The sequence below is a fragment of the Scylla paramamosain genome, unplaced genomic scaffold (genome assembly GCF_035594125.1).
Source record: "Scylla paramamosain isolate STU-SP2022 unplaced genomic scaffold, ASM3559412v1 Contig3, whole genome shotgun sequence".
In the NCBI taxonomy this organism is placed as follows: Eukaryota; Metazoa; Arthropoda; class Malacostraca; order Decapoda; family Portunidae; genus Scylla; species Scylla paramamosain.
In genome coordinates, this window is record NW_026973668.1 from 1,831,965 (window position 1) to 1,845,000 (window position 13,036).

General features: G+C 40.5%; 2 protein-coding genes across 2 annotated transcripts in view; both read left to right on the forward strand.

Annotated features, from left to right (window-relative positions):
- The first annotated feature begins 828 nt into the window (after window positions 1-828).
- LOC135096278 (partitioning defective protein 6-like) lies at window positions 829-8,805 on the forward strand. Its single transcript, XM_063997650.1, has 5 exons — window positions 829-1,001; window positions 2,900-3,125; window positions 3,352-3,473; window positions 3,719-3,985; window positions 4,826-8,805. Exons 1-5 carry the CDS (start codon window positions 939-941, stop codon window positions 5,150-5,152), a joined length of 1,005 nt encoding a protein of 334 aa, XP_063853720.1. The 5' UTR covers window positions 829-938; the 3' UTR covers window positions 5,153-8,805.
- A 1,362-nt stretch (window positions 8,806-10,167) lies between these two features.
- LOC135096282 (trafficking protein particle complex subunit 5-like) overlaps window positions 10,168-13,036 on the forward strand; it is a 4,964-nt gene continuing 2,095 nt past the window's right edge. Inside the window, exons 1-5 of the mRNA XM_063997657.1 lie at window positions 10,168-10,323; window positions 10,969-11,072; window positions 11,243-11,355; window positions 11,655-11,781; window positions 12,240-12,422. Coding sequence (XP_063853727.1) covers window positions 11,034-11,072; window positions 11,243-11,355; window positions 11,655-11,781; window positions 12,240-12,422 — 462 coding nt within the window. The 5' untranslated portion in view covers window positions 10,168-10,323; window positions 10,969-11,033. The remainder of the gene's footprint in view (window positions 10,324-10,968; window positions 11,073-11,242; window positions 11,356-11,654; window positions 11,782-12,239; window positions 12,423-13,036) is intronic.

Sequence of the window (13,036 nt, forward strand, 5' to 3'; positions counted from 1 at the left end):
GTTGTTGTTGTTGTTCTTGTTCTTGTTTTTTCATCAGCTTCTTCTTCTTCTTCTTATTTGTTGCTGCTGTTGTTGTTGTTGTTGTTGTTGTTCTTATTCTTCTTCTTCTTCTTCTTCTTTATTCTTCTTCTTATTCGTATTCTTATTCTACTTCTTCTTCATTCTTGTTGTTCTTTTTTCTCTTTTTTTTTCTTCTTCTTCTTCTTCTTCTTCTTTTTCTTCTCTTTTTTTTATCCTTCCTGTTTGTTTCTGACTGTTGTTGTTGTTGTTGTTGTTGTTGTTGTTGTTGCTGTTGTTGTTGTTGTTGTTCCACTAACAGTTTAACAGGCTGTAATGGAAGTTATTGGGGTTTTCAAGGGTATTTTCATGATTGTAATAGTTTAACAGGCTGTAATGGAAGTTATTGGGGTTTTCAAGGGTGTTTTCATGATTGTAATAGTTTAACAGGCTGTAATGGAAGTTATTGGGGTTTTCAAGGGTGTTTTCGAATCGATGTAATAAACAATTAATATTCTTCCATTGAGACCTCGCCTGTCATACTAGCATTTATCTCTTCACAGTTCCCGCAAGCGACCTCTCTGATTTCTCGTTCTCTCTCTCTCTCTCTCTGACTCTCTCTGTTGAGGGTGACAGGACGAATAAAAAATTGGATTATCATAATATTCCTCATACAACACATAAATACCACCTTAGTGCATCACAAAATACATCAAAGTAAAAATGAAACATAAAATTATCATAAAAACACTGAAATACAAGACAATTTAATACGAAATTTCATAAAAGCAATTTGTCACAAGACTCGCAAACAGGTAGCAAGGAGAGTGATATCAGTGTTTACCTCAGTGCGGCCAAGACAGCGGGAGTGGGAGGATATGTGATCCTGCCGAGCCGTCCAGCACCCCACCACCCGTGACTCAGTGAAGGGAACAACAACAATGTCTCGCAACTCTAAATCCCAGAACAGAGCCCCCACTGCCTTGGTGGAGGTGAAGAGCAAGGTGAGGCACGCTGGGGACACGGTAGAGGCGTTAGTTACCTGCCTGGTTCACCTGAATTACTCACCTGGCTGGGTTAAGCTGAGTTATGTTAGGGTAGGTGAGATGTTAACCACTGGGGCACTCACTGGTCACGCCGCACACCACCATGCACAGGGAGGCTCAGGAGTAACACACGCACACACACACACCTCTTGTTAGCATGTTTCAGCGTGTGTGTGTGTGTGGTTAGTATGTACGTGTGTATGTATGTATGGCTAGTGTGTGCGTGTGTGTATATCATGGAAATTAGGTGTGAAAGAAGAGAAGCCGCCAGAACCCAGGCTAGATATGGCAAACTAACACATCTGCAGGCGACAGAGGCACCACCCTTCACGCTTCACCCTGTCGGACACCAAGCCGCCCCACGCTAACCATAACAATCTTCTCAACGCTCATTCAGGCCAATTCGTGGTATGACATGGTAGTTAAATACGCAACAATCACCAGTAAATCGTTAGGTTGAGTTTTGAGTGCAAGGGACAAAGAAACAGTTGAAATTAGTAGGATAAAACAATTATAGCGTTTTATTCACTAATTAGCATATGTAAATCTGTCTTGCTTGTTGAGTGAGTTGTTTGACGTAGTAGTTGTTAGTGTGTTAACTTGTGGTTGTTAAGTCTGGCTGGTTAATGTTGTTCTAGTGGTAAAGTTGTTAGGTTAGTTCATGACGCTTGTTTTCTAAGTACACAGGTGGCAAATACATGTACGTTGTATATAGGGAGCTCTGGGTGGATCTGATGGAAATTAACGGTTCAGGTTGATTAATTTTACGTCGACTAGTTACGGAAAAAACGCGCCTTGAACTTAAGTGGTGTGGAATTGTTTGTTGCAGAGACACGTGACCTGGGTTTGTGCATCACCCTTCATCTTTCTCTCACCACTATTCTGTCCACCTCCCTAATGCAAGAGTTAACCAGTATTCTCAGTCTTTCACCACTATTCTGTCCACCTCCCTAATGCAAGAGTTAACCAGTATTCTCAGTCTTTCACCACTATTCTGTCCACCTCCCTAATGCAAGAGTTAACCAGTATTCTCAGTCTTTCACCACTATTCTGTCCACCTCCCTAATGCAAGAGTTAACCAGTATTCTCAGTCTTTCACCACTATTCTGTCCACCTCCCCAATGCAAGAGTTAACCAGTATTCTCAGTCTTTCACCACTATTCTGTCCTCCTCCCCAATGCAAGAGTTAACCAGTATTCTTAGTCTTTCACCACTATTCTGTCCACCTCCCTAATGCAAGAGTTAACCAGTATTCTCAGTCTTTCACCACTATTCTGTCCACCTCCCCAATGCAAGAGTTAACCAGTATTCTCAGTCTTTCACCACTATTCTGTCCACCTCCCTAATGCAAGAGTTAACCAGTATTCTCAGTCTTTCACCACTATTCTGTCCACCTCCCTAATGCAAGAGTTAACCAGTATTCACAGTCTTTCACCACTATTCTGTCCACCTCCCTAATGCAAGAGTTAACCAGTATTCTCAGTGTTTATTAGTGTGAAAAATCAAGATACTAAATTCTATGACAGACAAATTTGTGGTGACTTTGATGTTTATTAGTGTGAAAAACCAAGCAATTGTTCACTTAAATATGTTTATACTGAAATATTACGTATTGTACCCAAGACTCTGTTTGTTTGTCGAATTGATGCAGAGGAAAATATAAAATTGCTCTTAAATTTAGCATGATTTATTAAGGGTTTGTTAAAATTAGGTAGATGAATTGGTGTTTTGAGCAAGAAATACACACACACACACACACACACACCAAAGAAGGCCTAGCAAGATACTTTTCATGTCACCTTGCCTCACCTCACCCCACCTCACCTCACCCCACCCCACGCCATCTCACCCCACAGTTCGACGCCGAGTTCCGCAGATTCAGCGTGGAGAGAGACAAATATGAGAAGCTGGACGACTTCCGCAGCCTGGTGGAGGAGCTGCACCACCTTGCCAACATTGCCTTTGTCCTCGCCTACACCGACCCCCGGGATGGTGACCTTCTGCCCATTACTAACGACGATAACTTCCGCAAGGCTCTCCAGTGTGCCCGGCCGCTTCTCAAGATCATCATTCAGCACAAGGGTAGGTGGTGGTGGTGGTGGTGGATGTGGGGAGGGGGAGGGGGCTGTGTGTGTGTGTGTGTGTATGTGGAAATTTTTTGTTTGTATGAATACTCGGGTTATGTGTTTGTTTGTGTGTGTGTGATTCAGTACTTATCCCACACACACCTTTATCTCTCTCTCCTTCTCTCCCTCTCTCCCTCGTGGTACCAGTAACGGCAATAACAAGAAGCATCTTTACCCGACAGGTAGCCTGGAGCACCTGCCCAATGGTTCTTCCTCGGCCAACAAGATCCCCAGCATTCTGTCACCCTTTGTCACCCAGCCCAGGAACAAGCTGTCCATCTCGTACCCACAGGACTTCAGACAGGTGTGTGTGTGTGTGTGTGTGTGTGTGTGTGTGTGTTGGGGGTGGGGAACTGGGTGTGTCTGTATCTACCGCACATTAATGCAACTTAACATAACATAACTTAACCTAACCAAACCTAACCTAACGTAACTTAACCAAATCAAACCTAGGACCAAATTTTCCATCTTTTACTCATAGACCTTCAAAAGTGTGTGTGTGTGTGTGTGTGTGTGTGTATGTGAGTGAACCAAACACCAACCCAACAGGTAGCGGCCATCATTGACGTGGACGTGGTGCCGGAGGTGTGTCGTCGAGTGCGTCTGCTTAAACACGGGTCCGACAAGCCTCTGGGATTCTACATTCGCGACGGCACCAGCGTCCGCGTCACGCCCATGGGACTAGAGAGAGTTCCTGGTATTTTTATCTCCCGCCTGGTGCCTGGGGGCCTCGCTGAGAGCACTGGCTTGTTGGCGGTCAACGATGAGGTGCTGGAAGTCAACGGAATTGAAGTTAATGGCAAGACTTTGGATCAGGTGTGTTTCGAAGTGTTTTGGGTGTGTTTGGGAGTGTTTTGGATGTGTTTGGGTGTGTTTTGGAGTGTGTTTTGGGTGTGTTTTGGGTGTGTGTATTGTGTGTTTGTTTAGGAGTGTTTGGGTGTGTTTGGGAGTGTTTTGGGTGTGTTTGGGAACGTTTTGGATGTGTTTCGGAGTATTTCTGTGTGTTTTGGGTGTGTTTTGGAATGTTTATGTGGGCTTTGGGTGTGTTTGGGTGTGTTTTGCACTGTTTTGGAGTGTTTTGGGTAAGTTTTGGACGTTTGCGTGTGTTTTGGATGTGTTTGGATATTTTGATTGTGTTTGGGTGTGTTTAAGTGTGTTTTGAATGTGCTTTGGGTGTGTCTGAGTGTGTTTTTGTATGTTTGGGAGTGTTCAGGAGTGTTTGGGTGTGTTGCTGTTTGTTTGGTTGTGTTTTGAGAGTGTTTGGGTGTGTTCCAGTTGTTTTGAGTGTGTTTGAGTATGTTTTGGTTGTGTTTGAGTGTGTTTGAGTGTGTTTTGGTGTGTTTGAGTGTGTTATGTGTGTGTCTGGGTGTGTTATGTGTGTGTTTGGGTGTGTTTTTGTATGTTTGGGTGTGTTCAGGAGTGTTTGAGTGTGTTTTGGATGTGTTTTGGTGTGTTTGAGTGTGTTTTGGGTGTTTTTTGGTGTGTTTGAGTGTGTTTTGGGTGTGTTTTGATGTGTTTGAGTGTGTTTTGGGTGTGTTTTGATGTGTTTGAGTGTGTTCAGGAGTGTTTTGGTGTGTTTGAGTGTATTTTGGGTGTGTTTCTGTGAACTTGAGAGTGGTCTTATTTGTATCACCTAACCTAACACCCCAACAACAGGTGACGGACATGATGGTGGCAAACAGCAGCAACCTTATCATCACCGTCAAGCCTGCTAACCAGCGCACCCTGCCCTCACACTCCCCGCGGCGAGGCTCCTTCTCCAGAAACTCCGCCATGTCCTCTGGATCCCACCAATCACAGCACAGCGCATCTGACGAGGACCGATTTGACCAGGATGAGATTCGGGACTTGACGGCTGGCGGCGATGGGGCAGGAAATGATGGCGGCTTGTCCCCCACTGGCTCTGCGTCGTCATCGCACCACCACACGCATCACCTCCATGCCTCCCAGCCTAGCAAAGATGAGGGTGTGTTGCATCTGTGAGTCTGTGTGCGTGTGTGCATGTGTGTGTGTGTGTGGGGTGGTATCTGAGTGTGTGGCCTTAGTGTGTGTGTGTGTGTGTGTGTGTCAGTGCCTAACAGCCCTATTACTGAGTCTCATCCAGTCTTCCATCACTAAACAATTATCTTTTTCTTTCTTTTTTAAATAACCAAGCTTAAACCTGTTATTTTCCTGTCCTTCCCTGATTACTGACCCTTAGAATTTGTCTGTACGCTTGTTATATCCCTTTGGGCACTTCAACACCTCACCAGATCCCCTCGTAGTTACCCTTGTTTGAATCCCTGAGGGCAATTCAATATATTCAGCTGTTATTGTTTTTCATCATTATTATCTCTATTTAACCTGTCAGCGGCCTTCGTTTAAATTAGTTTCGGTTCGTTTATGATGTATAGATGTTTAGTTTAATTTTAAGTATAAGATTCAGTTTTATTTGTCTGTCTGTGTGTGTGTCTGTCTTAGTTCCCAGTATCTCTTTCTCTCTCTCTCTCTCTCTCTCTCTCTCTCTCTCTCTCTCTCTCTCTCTCTCTCTCTCTCTCTCTCTCTCTCTCTCTCTCTCTCTCAGGCATCTATAGTTTGTGCGTCTAAGAATTCAAGGCGTTTATACAAGGGGTCAAACTCTTATGAAATTGTCAGGGACCTTATGAATTTCACACTGGAAGGTTCTGGCGTTTATACAGGGAAAAGATTCTCATGTAGTGAACATTTTTTATTACTACTACTACTACTACTACTGCTATTATCATCATTATTATCATTATTTTTCATCTTTCCTCCCTATATTCCTTGTTCCGTCCACAGTAAATAAGATTCTCGGGAAAGTGTGTGTGTGTGTGTGTGTGTGTGTGTGTGTGTGTGTGTGTTGGCAAATCATTAGAGAAAGAAATGAATCGAAAAAAAAAATAGTTTGGCTTTATTGTGAAATATATAATAATTTTTTTTTATTAAATGGAGTTATTATTATTATTATTATTATTATTTATTTTATAATTTGTGAATATATTTTTCTTTTTTTTATTATTTATTTATTTATCTATTTGTTTATTTTATTTATTTTCTACTGACCTGAATATTTGGCTGTAATTACTTTTTCCATTGCATTATTTATTTATTTATTTATTTATCCTTTTCTTTTTCTTGCAATTTTCACTTTGTTACATTTAGAAATTTGACTTTTTTTTTCTTCTCTCTCTTAAAATTTCTTCCAACACTCGTTTATCAAAGAATTAGACAGAATTTCCTATTATCATCATAACTATTACTATCATTCTGTATCTGGCAGCTTCATTTAATCACACACACACACATACACACAGCATCTATTATTTTTTATTTAATTTAATGTTTTGCCTAAATTCTGCAGTACTTATCCATATATTTTACAAGGTGTGGTATACCTGTACTTAATTTAATGCTACACTGTCTTTTGTTCCACCTTGCAGTCTTGTTATATATAGTATTAGTGTTGCTTGGAAGTGTGGCCAGCTGAATTGTACCTAAGCTCAAGATCAAGGTTTCTTTTGTCTATAGATCTAATTTATGCCCTTTAAAATAATAATAATAATAATAATAATAATAGCATGTGAATTTCAGTCATTTATAGATTTGTTTATTTTTTTGTTGTTCATTCATCTATACTTTTTTTTATGAGATCAAGGTTTCTTTCGCTTATAGATTTAATTTAAACAAGTACCCTTTAAAATTGTCTCTTAATACCACTGGCTAATGTGATTTTCAGTCGTTTATTGATTTATTTATTAATTTCTTTTGTTGTTCATTCATCTATACTTTTTATGCGATCAAGGTTTCTTTCGCCTATAGATTTAATTTAAACTATACCCTTTAAAAATTATCTATGATACCACGTGAATTCCAGTCATTTATAGATTTATTTATTTATTCATTTCTTTCGTTGTTGGTTCATTCATCTATACATTTTACAAGGCCAAGATTTCTTTCGTCTATAATACCAGATACATTTAAACTGTCTATAGATCTAATAATTCATTTTAGTTTATTATTATGACTATTATTACTTTTTATTGCTTTATTTTCTAATTTATTTACTTGTTGAAGCAGAGTGAGGTTGTGTGTGTGTGGTCTGTGATGTACTTAAGTGTTGCAGTGTTGCCAAGTGCCTTTACAACCACTGATTCCGTCTATACATGAGGCCTTGAGTTGTGAGATGAGGTGGCAATGTTGTTGTGTTGTACCCCAGACTGTACTTCAAATTGTACTTCCTAACCTAACCTAACCTAACCTTACCTAACCTAATTTAACAAAACCTAACCTAACCTAACAAATTCTGACCTTACCTAACCTAATTTAACAAAATCTAACCTAACCTAACTAAACCTAACAAAATCTGACCTAACCTAACCTAACCTCATTCAACAAAACCTAACCTAACCTAATTTAACAAAACTTAACCTAACCTAACCTCATTCAACAACACCTAACCTAACCTAACCTAACCTAACAAAACCTAACCTAACCTAACCTAACCTAATTTAACCTAACCTATTATAAACTAAAAAGGAAATATTTAAATAGTTGGCTTTAGCACATTTTCACACACACACACAAACACACATGATTCAATTGTAAAAAATATATATATAAATCATTATCTTGAAGGAACAGGAGGCAACTAGAGTGTGCTGTAGGGCAATGCTGTGTGTGTGTGTGTGTGTACGTGCGTGGTGCCTTATCTGGGCCGCCCTGTGTGGGGTTGCCAGCTTAGTATAGAGATAAAAAAAAAAAAAAATATTCAGGTTTGTGTTGGTACCAGACAGAAGAGTCAGAAACACAATAAACATCAAAACACCCCTGCAATCTTCATGTGTGTGTTTGAGTGGCTGGTGGATGGGGTGTATTGTGGTGGGGAGGGGGGGCAGGGGTACAGAGCCATCCATTGACCCATCTAAGTTATTATTGTTATGATTGTGTTGGTGGTGGAAAGATTTATATATATGTGTGTGTGTGTGTGTGTGTGTATGTGTGTGTGTCAACAATTTCGTCCAATACAGGCCATCCAGAGAGTAAAAACGTGCCTTGTGTTTGTGTGTGTGTGCGTGTGGACTCGTAAAGATTCACATTATATTTAAATAAATAAACCGCTTTTATTTTATTTTGTATTTGCGCATTTCCTTCTACTACTACTACTACTGTTTTAGTCAATTAGCACATGAGTTTTTTTTAGCATAATTATAATGTTCTTGTGTATATTTGCATTTTTTTTTTATTTGATTTTTTATTTGATTTAGCATTGTATGTATTATTTTAGTTATACGTCAAATATTAGTCGTTTTCTATGTACGAATATTAATTACTTGTTTTCTTTTCTCGGTGTTAATGTCTGATTCTCTCTCTCTCTCTCTCTCTCTCTCTCTCTCTCTCTCTCTCTCTCTCTCTCTCTCTCTCTCTCTCTCTCTCTCTCTGATTTTGTGGTGTCAGGCATATTATTATTATTACTACTACTACTACTACTACTACCTGTACTTAATAGTGAATGTTTACTATTTACACAGCGTCCGTTCCAAACTGGTTAGTCAGAATAAACTTTTTAATTTAACTACAGCATAGTTTAATTATTGTAATGTAAAATAGTGTTATAATATTAAAACTATTTCCATAAACGGTTTTTCTCTAAGCTTCGTTGTGAATGAGCAGAGGTGAACCAAGGTGTGCTGTGTGCTGTGTACTGTGGGGCTTGCTGTGGTCTCTGGAGGGGAGGAGGTGCAGGGTACGGGACAGAGAGAGAGAGAGAGAGAAGGGGGGGGGAGAAATAAGCAAATGAATTATTATGAGAAGAAAGGAATAATTTTAAGAGGAAAAGAAGTAAGAATGAAAGAAAAAGGGGAATTTACGGAAGGTGAGAAGAAACAGAATAAGGAAGATTTTGAAGGAGCAATGAAGCAGTAAGGAAGGAAAGAAGGAAAACAAGAAAATAGAAAAGATTATTTATTTATCGATTTATTTATTTTTGTTTACTTATTTATTTACTTATTTTTTTAAGAGTATCATGTATTTGTTTATGAAGTTTTTTTTTGCATTATGGGAAATGTAGCACAAATATTCTTGAGCGTAGCAGACCTTGCTAACTCCAGTGTTTGTTGCTGTGCCCCATAAGAAAACTCACTGAATTTATTTATTCATTTATTTATTTGTTTACTTTATAAGAGGGGTTCTGGTCAAGGGGTAAAACAATTAACCAAAAAATCTGAATAAGTATGTTAAGGCTTCCCTTGAAAGTGTTCGTCTCACGCAGGGAGTTGCAGAGTTGACCAGCGAAGGGGATGAAATATTGAGAACACTGGTTAACTCTTGCATTAGAGATATGGACAGAATAGTGGTGAGAGAAAATGTGAAGTCTTGTGCTGTGACGCCGCGGGAGGAGGGGAAGTATTTATTTAGCAAGATTAAAAGACTGGTTAGCACGAAAATAGCAGAATTCTTTTGTGATCCATCCTTGCAAGAGTTAGCAGTATTTATTTAATTAATTTTGTGTGTATATGAAATAAATGGAATAGCTCTAAGTGAATAAACTCAATCAATCAATCAGGACAGGCAGGAGGCAACTTTGAAATTCCCGCTCGTCTGAGGGTCAGGTTGTGTTTCGGTGAATAGTAAAACCTAAACTTTGATAATTACAAAGTTTTAGCCGAAAATAATACACTTATTTTCTAAATAATTAAAAATTTGTCCAATAATAACATAAATTAATTGGTTTTATATATTATAAAGAGAAAAGTATATGAGCATAACCCGTATTTAATTAGCTAGCATCTTGTAATGGCCGCTGACAAGCGAAGAATAGTGGTGCCACCTTAGAAAATATTCCGCTAGAACTAAATTATATAAACCATGAATATCAAACCTGTGGAAAAATTCTAAAATTTACAATAGTAACCATGGGATATTTTAGGTCAATCTTAAATTAATTTTTAAAGCTTTAGTTATAAGCTGGCGATTTATTTATTTTTTAGACCAATTCAGGGTATTTATATGGCTGGCATCAATGAGAGAGGTCACAAGAGGAGGAGGAAGAAAGAGGAGGGGAGTGTTGTGCCGAGGCAGAAATTAAACACACAACACAGGGAACACTAGGCAAGGTGAAGGAAGAGAGAAGAGGAGGAGGAGGATAAACAGAAGAGGTGAGAGAGACTAATAACACTAAATTTTGTGAAGAAATTTAGTTTAGTAAAAGATTTGGTTCGGCTGTTGACTACATGGGCGTGTTTGTTTGTTTGTTTGTGTCGTGTTGTGTTTGTTGTGAGTCTTGTTTTGCATCAGGCTGAGTGTACAGAATGGCTGTCTGATTGTTTGCGTGTGAGTCAGAGAAGGCGAGGCAGTTTTGAATCCCTGTACGGTGACATAGACCAGCAGTGATTAGCAGTGGCCGCCGCAGCACGCCACACCATTACTGCCCGGGAGAAAGACAGGGAGTTCATTTTGTTAGTGAATAATTGACATTTCAAGTAACAATGTACAAAACTAATTATATGCATTAGTGTTTATATGTGTGTGTGTGTGTGTGTGTGTGTGTGTGTGTGTGTGTGTGTGTGTGTGTGTACAGACCCCCACTGGTGTTCTTCTTGTTCTTTAATTTTGTTCTCCTACTTTTTCTAGTTTTTGTTGTTCCTTTTGTACTTTTGTTCTTGTTCTTCCTTCTTCATCTTCTTCTTCTTCTTCTTCTTCTTCTTCTTCTTCTTCTTCTTCTTTGGGCGTTCCCTTGTCCAAGCCCAGTGTTGACAAGCCTTCCTCTGAAATGAACTAAAAAATGTCATTGTTTATTTCAGGATTGCCTTGACTGCGACCTTCGAGAGAGAGAGAGAGAGAGAGAGAGAGAGAGAGAGCAGACACAATGAACACCAACAAACAGAGACCATCGATTCTGGACAAGGTTAGCCACAAAATATCCACAAATATCCACTAATTCTACGCTACATTTTGAAATACCTAACTTTAACGACCAGCCTGTACCCCACCCCCCCTGTAACCCACCCTGCCAGTAACCCCACACCCCTGCCAGCACCCCATGCCTCTAATACCGCTGTGTCACCCCCCACACAGTCCCTGAGCCGCGGCAAGACTGAAGTGAGTGGAACAGCATATGCGTTGCTGTTTGCCGAGATGGTTCAGTACTCCCACAACAGAGTGCAGAGTGTGGCTGACCTGCACCAGAAGTAAGTGTGTGTGTGTGTGTGTGTGTGTGTGTGTGTGTGTGTGTGTGTGTGTGTGTGTGGAAAGGATGAATGGATGTGTGTGTGTGTGTGTGTGTGTGTGTGTGTGTGTGTGTGTGGAAAGGATGAATGGATGTGTGTGTGTGTGTGTGTGTGTGTGTGTGTGTGTGTGTGTGTGTGTGTGTTTTTGTGAGATTTATAAGCCTCCTTCTTTCCTCCTCCTCCTCCTCCTCCTCCTCCTCCTCCTCCTCCTCCTCCTCCTCCTCCTCCTCCTCTAACTAATCCTCTCCTCTCCCCCCCAGGCTGTCAGAGCTAGGGCAGCATGTCGGGACGCGCATGGTGGAGCTGCTGTTTGTCAGAGAGAGAAATTACAAGAGAGAGACAAAACTACTGAGTATTTTGCTGTTTGTCAAAGGAACATTATGGAAGGTAAGTGTGTGTGTGTGTGTGTGTGTGTGTGTGTTTGTGACCTTACCTCAAGTCACCCTTGAAAACCCCAGTAACTTCCACTACAGCCTGTTAAACTATTAGAACCATGAAAAACACCCTTGAAAACTCCAACAACTTCCACTACAGCCTGTTAAACTATCAGAACCATGAAAAACACCCTTGAAAACCCCAACAACTTCCACTACAGCCTGTTAAACTATCAGAACCATGAAAAACACTCTTGAAAACCCCAGTAACTTCCACTACAGCCTGTTAAACTATTAGAACCATGAAAAACACCCTTGAAAACCCCAGTAACTTCCACTACAGCCTGTTAAACTATTAGAACCATGAAAAACACCCTTGAAAACCCCAGTAACTTCCACTACAGCCTGTTAAACTATTAGAACCATGAAAAACACCCTTGAAAACCCCAATAACTTCAGTACTTCTGGCAGTCGCTGTTCGGCAAGGAGGCAGACAAGCTGGATAGAGCGACAGACGACGAGCGCATCTTCTATCTGATCGAAAAGGAACCGCTGGTGAACCGATTTGTGTCTGTTCCGAGAGACAAGAGCTCCATCAACTGTGCTGCGTTTGTTGCTGGGATCATCGAGGCCACTCTTGTGTCCACTGGCTTTGTGAGTGTCTTAGGTTAGGTTGGGTTGGGTTAGGTTGAGTTGGGTTTGGTTGAGTTAGGTTAGGTTGGGTTAGGTTAGGTTGGGTTTGGTAATGTTTAAATATTTAAAGTTTAATTTAATTTGATAGTTCTTCTGTCTATATTTATTTAATCCTTCCTTTCTTCCCCTTTTTATTGTAATAATAATAATAAACGGTTTATTATTTAGGCAGTCAACAAACTGAAAATGTACATAGGGGGATGGGGAAATACTTAACATTAATCCTAAAGGTAAGTCTAATCTAGAAGGGACTGTTGATTGATGGCTCGCACCATGGTGGGAATTGCACTGAGTCTGTAGCGGTCCGTGCGTGGCGCCTCTAGGGGCGTTATCTTGTTGTGGTGTCTGGTGGGACGCACCGGGTGAGGCGCGTCAGGCGACAGCATGTTTCTGAGACGTGGATGATGCAGTAGTCCCCTCCCAAACTTCTCCAGAGCCTCTCGGTGCCTGGTGGATAGTCTGGACAGGCTCAGCGTGGTCAGGGCTTCTTCATAGGTGGTGGTGACCCATCTCGGTCCCCTGGGGGACCCCACATGTCAGCTGTTGGAAGTTAGAGACAGAGCCCTGATAGCGAA

Excerpts from the sequence above, each read along its gene's own strand:
- LOC135096278 (XM_063997650.1), top strand. The coding sequence starts at position 939 with ATGTCTCGCAACTCTAAATCCCAGAACAGAGCCCCCACTGCCTTGGTG. Across the intron at positions 1,002-2,899 it reads TGGTGGAGGTGAAGAGCAAG|TTCGACGCCGAGTTCCGCAG; the intron begins GTGAGGCACGCT and ends CTCACCCCACAG. Across the intron at positions 3,126-3,351 it reads GATCATCATTCAGCACAAGG|GTAGCCTGGAGCACCTGCCC; the intron begins GTAGGTGGTGGT and ends TTTACCCGACAG.